We start from the raw sequence: 19,780 nt of genomic DNA, 5'->3' as shown, positions 1-19,780 counted from the left end.
ACTGCACAGTCAGTATAGTTTCTTGTATTTGCGCAAAATGTGGCTGTAGTGCTGCACATTACCTCTAGAGGGAAGTAAAGTTTGCCTGCATGCTTATGTAAAAGGCATTCTAGTAGTTCAGTTGCAACATTAACAGCAATCTTATACTGGTTATGAAGTCCACAGAAATTCTCTTATCATCCACTGTGTCATTAGTGCAGCATGTTTTGATTGGTTTATTGCAGCCAACCGTCTGTAATACATTTGATCATCCCATGGACCTTGTTGTTGGTGGGGTTGGGATGGTCCAAATCCAACAGAATGATGACAACACCCTTACCATTAACATATGCATCATGCTGTCTTCATGCTTTAACCAGTGCTGTTTTCGTGGACTTTACTTTGGTTGACTTACTAAAGCTTGGTTTTACTGCACCTTCTGTGGTGTCCTTCTTTTTTTTTGAATTCTTTATTTTATTGGTGCGTTATGGGGTTTCATGCATGGTATTGACTTTAACAGGAGGCGAGCCCGTCAGTTTACAATAACATGTATATCGCAGTTTTTGTCAAGATGAACAGCACACAATTTTTACTTTTTATCCAGGTTACATAACAGTTGTAAATAGTAGTGCTTACATTTGCTCCTGGGCTTATGGCCCGTTTGGAGTATCTCTAGTCCACATTGGTACACCTTTAATTTGGGGTTACATGTTTGAGTTTCTTATGAGATAATGTGCTACTACGTGTAAGTGCACTAAGTTGCTGTTCCCATGAGTGGTCGGGGTTAATGAAGCCGGTAGTTTCGGGTGTAGTGTTGTCTCCCATTTTGTTTTAATCGGCCAACGTTTGCCGGGAGTGTGAGTGCCCCTAACCGAGGGGACAGCGGGGGGGAGGTGGTTAAGTGGGGGGCGTGTGTGGAGCCTCCCCATGATATTCTAGTTCTGCTTGGTTGTTCCCAAGTCTGGTCTTGGTGGTGTTCCTAACCATGTGGAGTGTGTATTTGTACAGGCCATGGCATTAAAAATGAAGGGTAAAACGAAAAATACAATAATAACAGAACAATATTAACTGAACAGTATGAATGCTTAATAGTTTCCGGCTTAGCCGGGTTGGTTCTGTTCGTATGCGGTCGTTATCAGGTCCCGGATTCCGTTCGTGGGGAGCGAGGGATGAATGGTCTTATGGTGGCCGGGTCTCCCATCTGGGATAGTCCTGCCTGAGCGGTTGTCTGGGATGCATCCGGGAGTCCCAGGGTCGTGAAAATTGCAAGTAAGTCCGCTTCTGAAGTAGCTCTGTGGGTGGTCCCGTCGTGTGTGATTAGCAGTACCCTCGGCATACCCCATCTGTACTGAATGCCTGCCGTCCTCAGGCGGCCTGTTAGGTGTTTTATCGACCTTCGCCAATGTAACGTTGCTCTGGTTAAGTCTTGGAAGAAAAGTAACTGGGAGTTTTCAAATGGGAGAGGAGTTTTGCCTCTGATTGCCGCCATTATTGCTGCTTTGTCCTGTGATGTAGCACAGCGCAAAATAACGTCTCTTGCTTCTGCGGCCGGTGTGTTGTTCCCCGTCGGTAGGCGGTACATGCCCTCTAGTGTGAGTTTCCGGCCCGTTGATGGTGGTAAAATAGTGGATAAGAGCCTCCTGATGAAGTGGGGCAGCTCCTCTGAGGTGATTCCTATGGGCACCCCCCTTAGCTTTATATGGTTGCGGCACAGGCGGTCTTCCTGGGTGGCCACCTGTGTCGCTAGTGCTTGGTGTGCTTTTTGCAGGGTTTGCAAGGATTCTGTAAGATTTGACACCCCACAGGTCAATGTTTGCATACCCCCCTCCACAGCACTCACCCGTTCCGTGGTTTGGCGTACAGTTGCCTTTAGGGTACCAATGTCCGCGGCCAGCAAGGATTGTATCTCTTGCATCCATTTCTGCAGGTCATGTTTTGTGGCGAAGGTGTCGTCGTCAGGGCCCGTGTGGGTCTGGGGTGTGTTAACTTGCTTTTCTTCTGTCCCAGGCTCTGGTGAGTGGGTGTTCTGCGGCATTGCTGGTGGTGGGTGTTCTGCGGAGTTTTCTGCGGCGGCCATTTTGGAAGGTGCTTGTCGTTGTAGCATCTCCCCGATGTTTGGTTGGTCTGCGGCCGAGGCCGGGTGTTGTTTCTGCGTGCGGCGCCCCATGGAGGCAGAGGTGCCGCTGTGTGTTGGGGTTTCTGTTTCCTCCGAGACCTGGTAGTAGTGTGTCCCGAAGCCGTCCAGGAGAGTCTCCAGGCCGTAGCTCGTGGGTGTGAGGTAGGCCCGATTTTTCTGTTTCACCCTTCTTGCCTTTGTTTGGTGGAAGAAAGGCATGGGTCGGTTCCTCTCGGTTTACCAGAACACTTGGTGGGCTTAAAATAGTTATGTGAGTTGGGATGCTTGTGATATTCGCTGAGTAAGCGTTGCAAGGTCGGGAGCCGATGGAGATGGCGTCCGTTCAGCTCCGCTCCCAAACCCCGCCCCCCCCTGTGGTGTCCTTCTTATGACAATATATTGTTTGGCCTTTAATGAGCATTATTATGGGAATTGAAGTAGAACATGTTCTTGGGGGGCAGAAGTTAGATACTCAGTCATTAAAAGTTAACCTCCTACCTTCCTTCAAGGTAATTTACATGTTATAGATAGAGGACATTGGAATTTCTGAACAATGTTCATGGTAGTGATAGGAGAAGCATGATTTGAATGGATACACTAGTAATAACATACCATCTAGTGTGACTATTCCAGATTGTATCAGAAACCATACAAGCTGGGCCATAATGCTACTAGGAAATTGATCAATATTAAAGCATATACTTTATCTATGTATTTGACTTTGTGTGTTTCTGTATTTTTGAAAAGGGATCTCACATTTTTTAAACGCCATCATACCTATACGAAATAAAGCATAATGCAACTTTACTATCAGTTGACCCAATACACATCTATTTACAGAATCAATCCCTATCACTGTTTGGAAGACCAAAGGTGGATGGAGAAGTTCGGATCAGTACACTGGACAAGTGGGCCCGTCAGGACCGGTAAATTGATACAATTATTTATAATTATCTGAAATTAGATCATCCATTTCCGAACAATAAGAAGACTTTACATGCTGAACAGCCAAGGGATAAGAGATCCGAGCCTTTTCTGGATCAGACTTCTTAGATCATTGCTCCCTGATGCCCACTTTGCAGCTCACCAATGACTTCTGATACATTACACCGGCACTCTACATTATGTGACTTTGTTTGAGAGCAGTTATCTAAAGCAATGCTCCTCAACCCTCTCCTCAAAGCACACCTAACAGTTCAGGATTTAGGGATTACCCAGGTGTGTCTAAGGTTTTTAGAGAAAGGAAAAAAAACACCTTAGAGTCCATGGTCTTTTTTTTGTTTTTTGTTTTGTACACATTAGACACACCGGGGTAATCCCTAAATCCTGAACTTTTAGGTGTGCCTTGAGGAGAGGGTTGAGGAGCACTGATCTAAAGCAATGGTTTTCAGCTAGTGTGACGTGGCATGGAGTAATACAAGCAATCTCAAAGTGGTACATGAACTCATTGACATCAGTTTAAGTAGATTGAATAGAGATGTAATTTTTAAGTGTAGACCATAAAACCGTGATTTCCATCTGTAATGAAAACAAAGTTAAAGTCTATTTAGCTAGCAGAACAGTATGCACTTAACATGCCGCATATCTCGCAAGTAAGATGTTTATAAGCTACTGATGAAAATAAAATATGTGAGGCTTGGAAATCTCTTTAAAGTGTGCACAAAAGGTCGAAAATCACTACTCTAGAGAAACAGACCTCTTGGTTGAGAGGATAGATAAACCTGTGAGGTTGGTAGAGAGTGAGGTTACAACCATGGAAACAAAAGAGCCTTGGATAAAAGGGTAAAATATAACCTGTTATGATTTGTGTAGAATATTATATAAATGTCAACTAGGGGGCCTATATTTTAAAATGTCTTTTGAATGGAATTCCACGCAAAATTATCTGTCAAATGTTGAAGGTAAAATGTATCAGTTGTACCTGGGAAGCTATTGTTCCGCATTTCTTGGGTAAGAAATCCAGATGATGCTGATCTGTAATGTTTGATCATTTTTCCAAGGTATATATTCCTGTTTGATCAAGCCGTCATTGTGTGCAAGAGGAGAGGTGACAATTATGAAATGAAGGAAATCATAGATCTACAGAAATACAAAATTACTAACAACCCAAGTACAGACAAAGAAAACAAAAAGGTAAAGTTGGGGAAAACACGAACGTGTGTGTGTGGACATTAGGAGGGAGTAAAAAGGAAAAATAAGGAAATGTAAAAGAGAATGAAAGAAATAGGAGCTAAAATGTAGACAGAAGTGGAAGAAATAAGAAGAAAAAAAAAAGGTATGGAAACACAAGACACATTTTAAGGTATGAGAACGAAAACACATTCTTTTATTCAGGTCAGGTATACGAAAGTAAAGTCCCAACAAATATAATACAAAATCAATGGGTAACAGAGTGTCTGCTACATAATTATCAAACATTACACCAATCATTGACTCACACCACCTGCAAACCTGCAAATTATCATATTACATTGTGCATGGTGCTGCTTTTAATTATCACATCTTACACTGTCCTCTGGTTGGCATTGCCAACAAATTAGTTGGATGGTCAATTATAGTTTTTATTCTGGGCTGTTTTGGCATTGTCTCAAAGTTTGCTTGTTTACTATTACAAATAAATAAAAGATGCTATATGCTGTTGTGGTTGACACTGCCAGTGAGTAAGGCAGATAATTATAATGTTACACTCTGCTGTGGTTGACATTGTGAGGGTTAGTTATTTAATTATCACCTTATTCTTTTCTGTGGTTGGCATTGCGATAGTTAGCTATATAATTATCATATTATGCTGTTCTGTGGCTGGCATTGCCAGTGTTAGCTAATTACAGCTAACAGTCTGCAGTGATTGGCACTGCCAATGTTAGTAATATCAAATTATGTTGCTGTATTCTGCCTTGTCAGCATTAGCTATCTAATTATCATGTTAAGCTCTGCTTTGGTTAGCATTGCCAAAAAGCTGGCCGATTAATTATCAAATGCTGCTGTGGTTGGCACTGCCAGAGATTTAGGTGGTAAATCCTCACATTGCTTTCTTCTAAGTTATGCATTGTAATTGAGTTGGCTATATAAATATATGCCTGGAATTGCTAGAGAGTCAGCTGGTTAATTATTACAATGTACAGACAACTAATTAAAGGGATACTCTAAACACCAAAAGAGCTTTAGCTTAATTAAGCAGTTTTTTAAACCACTCCATTATTTATTTTACAGTCCCCCAACCAATGTCTTTTGGATGGGGGGTCCTTTTATTTTACAGGTCACATCCCCTTGGGATTGGGCCTTTCTCACACCTGGGTAGCAATGGCTGCTAAGTCACTATTTTTTTTATTTTTAAGTTTACAAGTTGCAAGGTAATAAGCCATTTAATCATTAAAGCATAAAACAATATACAAAACAAGTGCAAATGCTTTTTCTTGTACATGTGTCATGTTGGCTGTTCTATGCATCATTTGCAAGGTTGCTCAATTTGTTTGTTTAAAATTTTGTTAATTTTAGCATTTTGTATTTGTTTAACTAACTAAACATTGCATTCAAACTGCATTTTGGTTTGGTAGGATGAACTAGTTGATAAGAAAAGAGAAAGTGAGAAATTCCACCTAGGGGACCTCATCCTTTAGGGATGTAGAGGATGCTGTATCCAAAAGCACAAGTGTTATAGTAGCGTTGTGCTTCTGGATACAAATTTGTGCTGGGAGTTGTTGTTCCACATCATTGACATCTGAAAGTATATTGTGTAATTCTACCTGAGAGGGCAGTGCCAGCTGGTTCCGGTGTCAGGCCAGTGCTCTTCTGGCCGCTAGGGCCACTGCAGAATACAAGCGTCTTCAAGAGGCGTGCATGTGTGATAAAAGTTCAATTAACAGAGCAGGAGACAATAATTTCTAAAGTGAACACACTGTGCTATAATTTGAAAATAAAACCTTTTTTGTAATGGAGGCTGCATGAATCACGGTTAGGGGAGCCGTGGTTAGGTCTGCAAAAACAGAAAGGAAGTGATTTAACTCCTAAATGGGAGACTTGAGCAGTGAGACTGCGGGTGCATGACCATAACTGCTTCACTAAGCTAAAGTTGTTCAGGTGCTTAGAGTGTCACTTTAATTGTTAACATAGTAATATAAATCCTTACATTATGTTTTGTTTTATAATTTCCACGTCTTTGCTTAACATTCTGACCAATATATTGTATCCATGACATGATGCATGTGTATATGACAATAATGGTTTCAGTATGCAATAGGCTTTTTAATGTTTCTTTTTTTTTCCCCCCCAGTGGTCGTATGGTTTTTTGCTCACACACGTGCAGGGACAGAACGGCTTTCAATTTTACTGCAAAACTAGAGACCTGAAGAAAAAATTGTTAGAACAGTTTGAGATGGCCCTGTGAGTATCCTATTCAATGTGTATGAATATGTAATGTAGAGGTGTATATGTAAGTAACCCTCACTGCACCAACAATCTGTGCCTTTTGGATCATGTGACCTAAACAAGATGGGTTTAGCTGTATGAGTTTTGTTTAAAATCAGCAGCTCTCAAAGGGAAATATTTACGGAACCTGAGAATTGGGGGTGGGCGTGGGTGAAATCCTTTTCTGTACATTTGCATACATGATCATTTTAGAATGGATTAATGGCAAAGAAATAAGATAATAATATAATAATAATAGCTGAAGGTAATTGAGGCTTTTTGGCCGGGCGAATGTCGATTCGGCTTAGCAGGATATAGAAACAGTCAGTCAGAAGGGCAGAAAAGAACTTGCATCCGTATGCTGCAGTATATGTACCTAATATAATAATATATTAACATAACATGATATTATGTATATATTTTGCAGTATCCTGTTAGGAACATTCTCACACCATTTGGATCACAGAAAAGTAACCAATAGAGAGAAAAACAGGAGGAGCAGTACAAAAATCTATATTTATTAAATATATACCGTAATTGATAACTATATAAATATAGATTTATTTATTTTTCCTCCCTCTCCTTTTTTTCCTGTATTGGTCACTTCTCACTTGCTCTTTATAATCATTAGTGACTGTACCCCAGCCAGCAATCAGCTTTTTTCACCATGAATTGTCTCTTTTGTTTTTTGGCACCGTACTCTCTGCTGCCCCCAAAATAAAGTCATGGTGATAGGGTAGCTCTATGTTGCCCCAAAATACATAAACAATAATGAGCCTTCTTATTTGAAAGAAGAAATCCCCTGTCACCTGCTGTGTGTCTATACAGAATGATAGTGGTATTAGTATTGTTTTTATTATTATTTTACTGTGGCAGGGAGTTTGGATAAGGATAGAATAACACATTGTAGTATTAAACAATGACATCACCCACTGTGAAATCAGAAATAGTTTAAAATACACTGTATATGATTTTTATATGATATTTTTATTTATTTTATTCATTCATTTATATATCTTTTTATTTTTTGATATATTTATTTATATGTATTTGCTTCATAAATTACAAGATGACACAAGTAACAAAATATGATACATTTTATCATCTACCGTTTTTTTTTTTTATGGAAAACATGGGTATAGAATCATACAGGGCTATTCACTAAGTGAGGAATGCTGGGATTGGGAATTCAAAGTAAATTCAAAGTGAATTTCAAATTGAAAGCCAAAGTAGACAAACTGATATGGGATATAGTTTCAGAGACTTCTCAGTGATTGGTTATTTCCACTTGAAGAGAATGTTAGTCGCTTCAGGGGAAAAATGGAAGATCTTGCAAAGGCTGCAGTTCATAAGAAGCTATAACCCTAATAAATACATGTATGGAAAATATGTGCCTGTATTCATTCAGAGTATATCTACTAAACATTGAGTACTTTTTTAATTTATTTATTGTTTACCAGTTGAGTGGTGCTTTAAATGTGAGAGCATAATGAGTATTAATGAAACATTTATAAATTAATGACTCCCACACTCTTTTTTACCATGTCCACAGTAGGAAATTGCAGTGGAAACGCATACAAGTAGAATACAAAACATAAAGACCGTGCAATGACATTTTTAGCCGCAATGATTTACTGGCTGTCGGTATTAAATATGTTTAACGAATAGACTTGAAGATTCATTTGGGGCCAAACAGCAATTTGTCTGAATTTGGCATAATGGAGTGATCAGCCTAATTTCCGAACTCCGAACATGGACGGTTTGAGGTCACGATTGTGGATTATTCTGTTTCTGTTTAAGCTCGAAGTCCATCATTCAGTGCCTGATCGCTCTGCCTACTGTTTCTCTGACGAAGCACTTCTGATTAGCTGACACCTTCAGCTGATGCTCTAAGCCAATCACAAAACAGCTTGAGAAACACATGCTTTTTTTTCAAGCCATTTAGTGAATGGGGAGCTGCTAATTGGCTTAGATGGGGCAGAGCAATTGGGCGCTGGATAATGTACTTTAGGGTTAAACTGTGCATCAATGGTTTAACCCCTAAAGATAAGCTGACGCAAGGGACCTTCTGGAACTATAAGAACTTCATTCCCAGACAGATGTTATGCTACCCAGATTGTTACTTAAATTGTTATCTTACAGTATAAACAACTTTAGCATATTGCCAACTCTTAAAATCCTACAGAACCTCATAGAATATGGTCCACCCTTTAAACAACACAGAACCCCATGGCATATTGTCCACTCTTTAAACAGCATGGAACCTCATGGCATATTGTCCACTCTTTAAACAGCATGGAACCTTATGGCATATTGTCCACCCTTTAAACAACACTGAACCCCATGGCATATTGTCCACTCTTTAAACAGCATTGGACCTTATGGCATATTGTCCACTCTTTAAACAGCATGGAACCTTATGGCATATTGTCCACTCTTTAAACAACACAGAACCTTATGGCATATTGTCCATTCTTTAAACAGCATGGAACCTTATGGCATATTGTCCACTCTTTAAACAGCATGGAACCTTATGGCATATTATCCACTCTTTAAACAACACGGAACCTCATGGCATATTGTCCACTCTTTAAACACAGAACCTTATGGCATATTGTCCACTCTTTAAACAGCATGAAACCTTATGGCATATTGTCCACTCTTTAAACAGCATGAAACCTTTTTTTTTTAAACCCCATGGCATGCTGTCCACTTTTTAAACAGCAGCAGAAGAAAGGCATATTGTCCCTTCTTATACAGCACAGATCATCATGGCATATTGTCAAATCCTAAAACAGTACAGAACCCCTTAGCATATTGTATTCTCTTTAAACAGCACGGAACCTTTTGGCATATTGTGCATTCTTTACACAGCACAGAACCTTATGGCATATTGTCTACTTTTTAAACCATACGAAAGCTTGTGGCATATTGTCCACTCTTTAAGCAACACAGAACCCCATGCCATATTGTCCACTCTTTAAACAGCACAGAACCCCATGCCATATTGTCCACTCTTTAAAGGGCACAGAACCCCATGGCATACTGTCCACTCTTTAAAGGGCACAGAACCCCATGGCATATTGTCAAATCCTAAAACCGTACAGCACTACACTACTACAGTACTGGTAGTGTGAGAGTTATCACAATCCAAAAATATTCAAAGTCATCCTTAATTTTAAACTGTGCTTATCCTTTGCCATCATCATTAATCACATGTTTTCAAGATAAATCTTCTGCTTCGGGAATATATCACAGTAGTGACAATAATAGGTTGCATGTGTGGCATGGCAATAAAAGATGACATGAGTTATTACTTGTATTATTTAAAATCAACACTAATATTCTTGTGTGTTCCTTTAAGCATGTTCAAATTGAACATTTGGGGCAGGGGAAGGCAGGCAACCTTGAGCACTCCAGATGTTGTGGACTACAATTCCCCTGATGCTTTGCCTTCATAATGGCTGGAAGAGCATTATGGGTGGTGTAGTCCACAACATCTGGTGTGCAAAAGGTTGCGTATGCCTGATTTTGCTTATCGTGGACACGTGATTTAGTTTTTTGTTTTTTTCAGTTTTGCTAAATATATTAGTGTAATGGAGTAATTGCGATTTGTTTTGAACTTGACTGCTTAACATAAGATATAAGTGATATTTTTGCTGAACTAAAAAAGGTGTGATTTGCATTGTGTCACAGTCAGCCTTTAATACGTCGACAATTATCAAATGTAGCTTTCACCGCATCTATTGGTAATACAATTCCAGGTTTACCCTTTCATTTCTAATATCAACAGATCTTCTTCACACATGACTTCTTTTTCCCCAATTTATCTTTCACAGAACTTCATAGAAATTTCTCCGCCAGTACTATAAAAAAAGAAATGAAATATGCAGTAATCTCGGAGCCAGAAATAGATATTTCTATAATATATTGTGATCCCCAGGGGTAACACAAATTCTAACTATTGTGTTCTTTTTGTGGTTACAACATAAATGCATTTGGTCCAAAAAAACAAACAAAAAAAAACAACAAAACAACAAATCTCATGAATAAAATAATGTGTTTTTTTTGAGAAGACGTGAAATGAATTTTACACCAGTACTGCAGTCAGATAAAAAGTGTCTGCCAGGGTCTGTAGATGAATTGGACCAAATGCAGATCCTCAGATTTCTATTCCATTTTCTATTTTTGTTCCAGAAAAATAGATGGAATTCTGATTGGGGTTATAGGAGGATAGCAGGAGATGGCATACTTGGTATGGTATGAAATTACGACTCTCTCTAAGCTTGTTATGCTTGCCCAGAGAGCTGGCATGCAGTATGCTTGCCCATAATGCATGTATGAGGAGCTGATTTTTCAGACTTCATGTAAATCAGAAGTTGTTTGACAACATCGACCATTTTTTGGTACAGAAACAAGATACTGTAGAGGCTAACAGTTGGTAGAATCGGGGGTTATTCTTTCTTGTTCATGTTCTTCTGTCTGTTAAGATACTACAGGCTGAAGTCAGTCCACATGTTCTCATGTATTAGATAATATATAGCTGGCAACTCTAATTGCTCATCGAGGTAGTCAAAGTTTTGAATTCTATTGCCATTGTCCTGAGACTACAACGAAAAATCCCCATGAAGTGCAGCAGGTGTGTGTGTATAATTTGGGAGGTGATAGCAGTTCGGCAATGCTCTGCACATGTTCATATGAGGGTTGTCCACTCACATGGTGATGACATGCCCTCTTATGCACTACCGTTGACAGAGCATTGCTTAAAATCATAGTTGCCAAGTGCTACTATGCTTGCTACGTAAAGCTATGCTATTCTACCTATGGTGTAACAACAAGTGTAATTATCATTGGTATTTGTAATGATTCAGTTTTTGTGATACAGTGGCAATTTTGATAGCACTATCTTCAAATACGCAGTCTAGAAAAACCGAGTCTCCGATGGTATCTATGTAAAGCCGTTTGCTATCCCAGCTGTGGACAAGGTTGGCTTCATCTTGCAGGTGGAACCTCCATGAAAATGATGGTAGAGAGAGGAAGCACGTGGACATTAAATTAGTAGAATATAGATTCTCCTTTTTTCCCTTCCTTTCCAGTTATGCAATGGCATTTCCGCAACTGAAAGCAATTTTCGGGCTGCACAGATTAGCAAACCAACTCCAACTGATTGGGGAATTGACATGTAATAACCCAGCATAATGCGGCTTTTCTAAAAATTCATGCTCTCATCCAATCACTATTTTAAAAAAAACTAAGGATGGTGAATATCCCACTACTACTATTCAGTGCATGCTAAATGCATTGTTTTTATTGTTTCACAAGTATGTAACAGAGATTTCCAAAGAACACAGAGCACCAAATTATACTTTTATTTTTTTTATTGAGAGCAGATCAATCCATATCCCACACTTTTGACCAGTCTTCTTTCTTTCTTTACAGGAGCTGTAAAAGTCTAGTTTGTGATTATATTTAAAAGCTTAAAAAAACAAAAACACACAAACTCCCTACTAGGGTAGCTGTGTGAGCGTCTACCAGATATCCAAAAAGGGAGTAACCCTGGTTAAACTTAAAAAAGAAGAAAACAAATGATCGAGGATTCTCACTAGTAGATCCAAGATCACAATAAGGATATCTGAATAAATGGTCTACATGAAAAAACAGAAAAATGAAAAGTAAAAAATACTTTATTATGAATATACAATAAACCTAACTAATCGCTTAAAAAAACACCCAGGTATGTGAATCCCAGAGGGGAGCTATAAAAGCTCAGAAAGTCAGAATACCATATTGAGCAAACCAGCATAAAATTGCCTGAGGTAGGATGAGAAATAATGCAGGTGGCTAATCCTATATAAAAAATGGATATCGCACCACCAAATATAAACAATTCCTCTTATACCTCTAAAGAGACCGCTGTGGTTGCAGAGTATCTACATAATTACAAATAGTTGCAATATATTCTAATTGGTGGAGCTCACCCAGTGTTAAACTACAGTAGCGCTCATACAAAGATTGTAAAGAGAGGAGACACTAAAATATGTATGAAAACACTGGACTTGGTGCAGGTCCACCTAGCATAAAGTAGCTAAGAGTGCTAACTGGTACTAGATAGAGAGATACCCAAGTAAATTTCCTCCCTATAAATCGTTGACAAGGCTACTAAGTCTGAAAATGCCTCACGGATAATCTATCCTTCAATAGCATTCTTGCAATCAGACCATGGAGTCAGACAATATAACTAAGTGAATCAGCCACTGAGTCTGAACGCCCCCTAGTCGGTAAACGGCTGCAACATTAAAGCTCCTATTAAAAAACTGACAAGCCCCCCATAATCAGTGAGCTGTGCTAAACAAAAAACGTGCAGAGTGAAAAAAGTGACATATCGCCTAACGCGTTTTGGCGCTACTTTGATAAAGGCGCTTTAGTAGCGCCGAAACGCGTTAGGCGATATGTCACTTTTTTCACTCTGCACGTTTTTTGTTTAGCACAGTTCACTGATTATGGGGGGTGTAACGGAGCTCCGTGTACTCCGACCGAGTACCCTCCGTTGATGGATGCTCCTAGCGCTTACAGAGGACTCCAAGCACTGCAGACGACACCACAACCGCCGTAGCTTAACTGGAGCCGCGCCGTCTTCCTTCCACCCTGGAATGAACCTCCAGCATTCAGGACCGTGGGGGGAAGACCTCTCCTCCAGGAGAGCGTATCCGGAACAAGCTCTTAAAAGAGCTAAGTGATTAAGCTCAGGGGAATATGCAGAGCATAGCAATCCCCAGTGTGATACAGCAATTCCCTCCAATAACGAGACAAGGCTACGTTTTGAAGGGTCAAGAAGAACTGAGGACTGGGACACCCAGCCTGCTTTTTATTACAAAAAGGTACATACAGGACACTCCCAGGGGGAGGATGAAATTAACCAATCACATACATGGTACCACCCCCACGTCTCCTCCCCTCAGATAAACACATAACATAATTATAGCATACAGTAAAAATACAGTTTTCACACATACACTGTAGCTTTAAAACTATACATTCAATCTCCATAAAAATTACATATTCAGACTCAGCACACTTCAAACATAAACACTTCCAAAAATCAGCCAAATCCCCCCAGCGGATCAAAAGTTAGCTGGAGGTCCCTTTATGACCGACCGCAAGCACAATTTCCTGCCCAAAACAGTTCCATAGATTTGGGCTGTGCGGCCGGTCAATTTCATGCCGAAAATCGACTAAGTCCCATTTCGAACGGGACTTAGTCTCTGGAGTTATAAAACGAAGTGTAGGAGAAGGTAAGGGTCAGCGGTGTTCGGTAAAATGTGTAGCCGATTTCAGTTCCACAGAATCTTTAGCATACACCGCTGACCGCGTTCGACTGAACAAAGATGGCCGCCGCCACGTGCAATTAACCTGCAGTAACCTCACAGCCTGGGAGGCCTGCACACTTTAACTTCTGGGTGGTCCGCCTGTGTAATACTTGGTTCAGTAAGCCCTATTTACTGAACCAAGTGGGGGAGAGAGCCAGGGGCAAGTTATTTTACAGGTCTGGGGACATAGTCTTAAAGGGATATTGTTCAGCAAAGTCACAATATGTCCCCAGACGGTTCTTAAAGGGCCATACACACCCAATAAAAGTTAATACGTTTTCAGGGGCACAATCTTCCAGGGGCCATAGTCATGAGGAAGGAGGCTGGCAAATAGGCTTCTCCACAATTCAGGGAAGCAGGGCAATTTTCCATTTAAAGGGCCAGTTACAAATAGCGATTTGTAACAGGGGGTTTGTCAGTTTTTTAATAGGAGCTTTAATGTTGCAGCCGTTTACCGACTAGGGGGCGTTCAGACTCAGTGGCTGATTCACTTAGTTATATTGTCTGACTCCATGGTCTGATTGCAAGAATGCTATTGAAGGATAGATTATCCGTGAGGCATTTTCAGACTTAGTAGCCTTGTCAACGATTTATAGGGAGGAAATTTACTTGGGTATCTCTCTATCTAGTACCAGTTAGCACTCTTAGCTACTTTATGCTAGGTGGACCTGCACCAAGTCCAGTGTTTTCATACATATTTTAGTGTCTCCTCTCTTTACAATCTTTGTATGAGCGCTACTGTAGTTTAACACTGGGTGAGCTCCACCAATTAGAATATATTGCAACTATTTGTAATTATGTAGATACTCTGCAACCACAGCGGTCTCTTTAGAGGTATAAGAGGAATTGTTTATATTTGGTGGTGCGATATCCATTTTTTATATAGGATTAGCCACCTGCATTATTTCTCATCCTACCTCAGGCAATTTTATGCTGGTTTGCTCAATATGGTATTCTGACTTTCTGAGCTTTTATAGCTCCCCTCTGGGATTCACACATCTGGGTGTTTAAGTGATTAGTTAGGTTTATTGTATATTCATAATAAAGTATTTTTCTGTTTTTTTTATGTAGACCATTTATTCAGATATCCTTATTGTGATCTTGGATCTATTTAAAAGCTTATCCGAAAAAAGATTGGTTTCAGTAAATAAAATATGTTGGTTCTTTTGATTAACAGATACGTGTACGAACATAGTTATCGATGGATCGTGAAGGCACAAAAATAAATTCTCATAATGATCTACCCTAAGCCATGCCCCCAACTATTCATCAACTAAGATTAATGAAATGATGAACGTACTACATGACCGCCTTGGACAAAACCAAACAATGAAAATACCTTATATAAATGAAAAATAACACAATGTTATGGGATTGTTATTTTTGTAAATTAGTATTTTGCTGTGTATGACTAATGCTTCCACTTCACATTCCACCAGTTCATAATGATGCGATAATATACTCAAAGGGCAGAATTCTTCCTGGGGACATGTTCATTGACAAGTGCAACAAAGGAGATATGTACCCCTTTCACTCATTACAATCACTTTCTTTATTAAATCATTAAGCAGCCGTAAAGGGTCCACTCAGCGTTCCACTGTGACCTGTACGCAATTTCTTTTGTTTATGTCTACCAAGCAGATTTCAGCTTTTACTAGTCTAGGAATGTTTAAGAAGCTATCCCAATTTTTATACATTATTTTAATGAATTAATAAATCAAACTATGATTGTTAGGAATGCTACTGCTGGGGCTTATCTATCTCACCAGCCCTCTGAAATGGGAAGCCATGGTAAACACTGACAAACTGCTGACATTAACATACAAAGTCCATACTCTATCCCCTGTTACATTTCCTCTCTAACCAGAAAATAAATATATCGCTTGTCCTCTGTTCAATCCACCTCTGCAAAGTCTTGTCTACAGGACTTCTCAAGGGCTACACCTTTTCAATGGAATGTTCTACCCCATTTTAGAAGACTTTCTTCTTGCTTCCACTCCTTTAAGAAATCCCTAAACACAACTATTTAGGAAAGCTTACCATCTCCCTGGGTAACTTCTCTCATCATAACAGCCCTCCCATCCCACAACCATAACCTGTGCTTTCACAGTCCACTAAACTCTCTCTCTCCTTTCATTCAACATGACCTATATTTACTGCTCTGACACATTTAACTAAACACAGGCATCATATCCATCATCTTCTCTTTCCCTTGATACTTCTTTCTCTTATATTGTGAGCTCGTTTGAGCAGGGCTCTCTTCACTCCTTCTTTCTGTCAAAACTACTTTGTATGTCAATACTTGTTGTCTTATATCCCCAATGCATTAATGTAAAGCACTGCAGAGCATGTTTTAGTTATGTAAATACTAATATGAATATATATATATATATATATATATATATATATATATATATATATATAATAATTTGCTTATTTACAGCTACCAGTGAATTTCTCAATAAAAACATTCTTTATTTTTTGTCTCTGCCCCCTTTTAATATATCAAACCCAAGACATTCTAACATGCTCCGACTGCATCATGTTTAGTAGCGTTGGTAATAACACATTAACATATTCCTCCATCCTGCTGTACATTGGCTGATGAATAGGCTCATATGTAGCTTTAAAGAAACACAATGTCTGTAAAAGCTGTATTCCAAACGCTATTGTGTCCCTCTCCCTAGTGGCACTTTTTGAACCAGTGTTTTCAAATCATAATTTTACATGAAGATGTCCTGATGCGGGCAAAGAAAAAAGCACTATTTTAGATTCTGGATTACATGTAAGGGGGGACTTTGTTGAACTATAATGTTAGTTTAAGAATACAATTGACATTTTCAGAATGATTATAGCATTTTCAAAGTATCAGTGATTGCAAATTTCTGTCTATAACCCTTCATCTGCAAAAGAGCAATAACTGTTTAGCGATGGTTATTGATTTCTATTTATTGATCTGTGTTCTCTTTCTCCCTGAAGCTCCAATATTCGCCCAGTGGATGCAACGGCAAATTGTCACGAGTTCAAAATGAACACGTTTGATCGCGTTACGTCCTGCCGTGTTTGTCAGATGCTTCTCAGGTAACTCCGTTAATGAAGCAGACAAAATAAAACAATTTCACCTTGTTAACATTTGTATTGTCAAGTGTTTTTGGTTTTGGTTTCTTTTAAGGGGGGTGCTCATAAATAGATGAATCTATGGTAAAATTAAAAAGGAAATTGAGCATATTTACATGGCATTAAATATTTCCTGCCTATCATTCCCCTAAAACAAGAGAGGCACAATGTCTAAATGGTACACATAAATTCCCTGCTGGTACACTGGTAATTCTATAAATGTGATTTGTTCACAAATGATCTTCTTTACACTGGAGCTGATTGTTTGGATGGCGGTGTTTGTGCATTTAGAGATCAGTGATCCAGGTCATGAATAAATATCTAGATAACCTTGATTTACCATCTCTGCCATAAAAACGTTTAAATATATTCGCACTACAAATCATATTCATTATCAGCACTCAACGATATTTGAATTTCTTCTAAGTAACAGGAAATAACTATATATACATATCTGTAGATCATCTTCATTAATCTTTTCTATTGGATGTCCATTATCTCCCTGTTTAAGTATTTATTTATCTGTTTTATTTTCCATATATCTCATTTGTTTTTCTAATCCATTTTCTATATCTGTCCTCATGTCCGGATGACAGTAGAGAAAGAAAAGAGAATTGACCATTTTTGTCTATAGTCTGAGCTGGTGGGTGCCTTCTCAGTAGAGGCGTCCGTTATATCTGAGCCTCTTTATAACCTGGTTTGTGCATTGTCTTGGCAGGGGGACTTTCTTCCAAGGTTACCTGTGTCCGAAGTGTGGTACTGGAGCCCACAAAGAGTGCCTAGGCAGAGTGGAAACATGTGGGCGCGGAGGTATGTGATATTTATAGCAATGCTAGCATTTTAATGAGATCATAAAACAATGCAGGAATAATTAAGGTTTATTCCAAGTGTAACGTGTTTTTATTGGAGCACATATACTCTTAAAAGTGCCATTTATAAACACAATTAGAGCTCCATGTGAGATTCATGGGGACTCAGGACCTCTTCAATTATTATAAGAGCGGCTGGGGAGACAGTTATTGCTGAGAATAGCTACAAAGACATTCAGATAGACACCCTCGCTGCCACACGGATGGCCACAGTGCAAAGTAACTCTTTCCCTTCTGTGCCCTCAGACTACTAGTGTGAATTGAACATGCGGATATCTATGCTAGATGTTTAGTTATGTATGTATTAAACATCTGCATTCATATTTAAGGATGATAAAATGACCCAACATTTAGAGTACAAATCCACTATTGGCAGAATGACTCACCAACTCACTGACTGCTCACTGTTTAGCATACATGCCCCCACTTGCAGCATCGTCAGTGGGGGCATTAATGGCTGTTTGCTGTAATAAACATAACCCCCCCCCCCATGCCTTAATTTACAAAACAGGGCATGGGCGGTGATCTGCCCCCAATATTTTTCTAACTAAAAGAAAATAACGAAAAGGACCGAACATTACGTTGGTGCATATCTCTAGCATGTATAAAGCACACGTACCCTTTTTATTGTAATCTCCATCTCTCCATATAAGGGGTTTCCAAGCTTGGCCCCTCAGCTCTTGGTGGTCTATAAGTTTAATATCTGACAGAAAAAAAAAGTCTTAACATTCAGATAGCCACCATATAGTCCTATGCATTAGGTGAAACACTCTCCCCCTCTCCCTCTCTCTCTCCCTCTCTCCCTCTCTCCATAGTTTTGTTGATGCATACTGTATTTTGGTAATTGATACTGCCTCTCATAGCGATGCAGAGGATCTGTTACTGTTTCAGTTTGCGTGATAGGTGTAATGAGTAGCTGTCAGAGTGTTTTGGTAACTTGCAGAGAAGAGTGCATATTGCAGTAGGATGCACGTGGCAGGCAGCCAGGAGTTGGCCTGTGATCATGTTACAGATCACTACACCCAGAGCAGTCACAGTAGTATGCAGTGTGTACACACACCCTAAATTACCACCTATAATGCCGATCTCCAACTTTCTTTCAGATTCTGCCAATGCCAAGTTAGGGGTAAGTACCATCTAATTTGACTTTAAAACCCTTGTTACCCACAGAATGATAAAGTATTGTATACACTGTATTAAATTATTACATAAATATTGGTATAATGGTACAATGCAGTGTAGGCAGTAATGTGTGTTAAAATGCATATTCCATACAATATTATCTATAAGTGTGCAGTAAGGGATTTTACTGCTCTCAGTTTGATACCTGTGAAAAAAGGTGTCACTCAGGGGAGTGCAACCTTACTTATTTGAGTTTATTACCACTGTCAATCTTTCACACTTCTCAATATAGTTTGATTGTGTATGCAGCAGGTGGGATGACCGACAGACCGCTGCGGAGTACAGCATTTATTGTCACTAATTATTACTAATTGATGTTCAAAATAATTCTACTATATAACTACTAATGCTCATATTATAAATCTGTGCTCCAGAAAGCATGCAGAATGCAACATGCATGTTTTGTGCACTTTCAGGACAAAGTGTGACAACTACATGGTTTTCAAGGGATTTTGGAAAATGTTTAATCTCCCATGAGTTTGTCTGTGTGTCTGTCTGCACTTGCACTTCTTGTTTTATATGTATTTGATAAAAAAAAACAAAACCAAAAAAACCTGCTAGACATAGAGGGCACAAGGATCGACATTGCTAGACAATTTCTAGGGATTTTCTGAAACCAGATAAATGTCTATCTGGTTTTTTTCTTCTTACCTGTTATTTTCTTTTTTGATGCATTTTACCGCATTGTCTATTCTGATCTAAGTTACCTTTTTAAGTTAGATTTTTACTAAAATTACACCTGTGCT

General features: G+C 39.1%; 1 protein-coding gene across 2 annotated transcripts in view; it reads left to right on the top strand.

Annotated features, from left to right (window-relative positions):
• Positions 1-19,780, top strand: part of VAV3 (vav guanine nucleotide exchange factor 3) — a 199,511-nt gene that overhangs the window by 112,228 nt on the left and 67,503 nt on the right. For both annotated transcript variants that reach the window (XM_063426085.1, XM_063426084.1), the window contains exons 13-18: positions 2,936-3,021; positions 4,096-4,228; positions 6,366-6,475; positions 16,846-16,947; positions 17,702-17,793; positions 18,956-18,978. In XM_063426085.1, coding sequence (XP_063282155.1) covers positions 2,936-3,021; positions 4,096-4,228; positions 6,366-6,475; positions 16,846-16,947; positions 17,702-17,793; positions 18,956-18,978 — 546 coding nt within the window. The remainder of the gene's footprint in view (positions 1-2,935; positions 3,022-4,095; positions 4,229-6,365; positions 6,476-16,845; positions 16,948-17,701; positions 17,794-18,955; positions 18,979-19,780) is intronic.

The sequence above is a fragment of the Pelobates fuscus genome, chromosome 7 (assembly GCF_036172605.1).
Source record: "Pelobates fuscus isolate aPelFus1 chromosome 7, aPelFus1.pri, whole genome shotgun sequence".
Lineage (NCBI taxonomy): Eukaryota > Metazoa > Chordata > Amphibia > Anura > Pelobatidae > Pelobates > Pelobates fuscus.
This window is presented reverse-complemented; position numbering and strand designations above follow the sequence as displayed.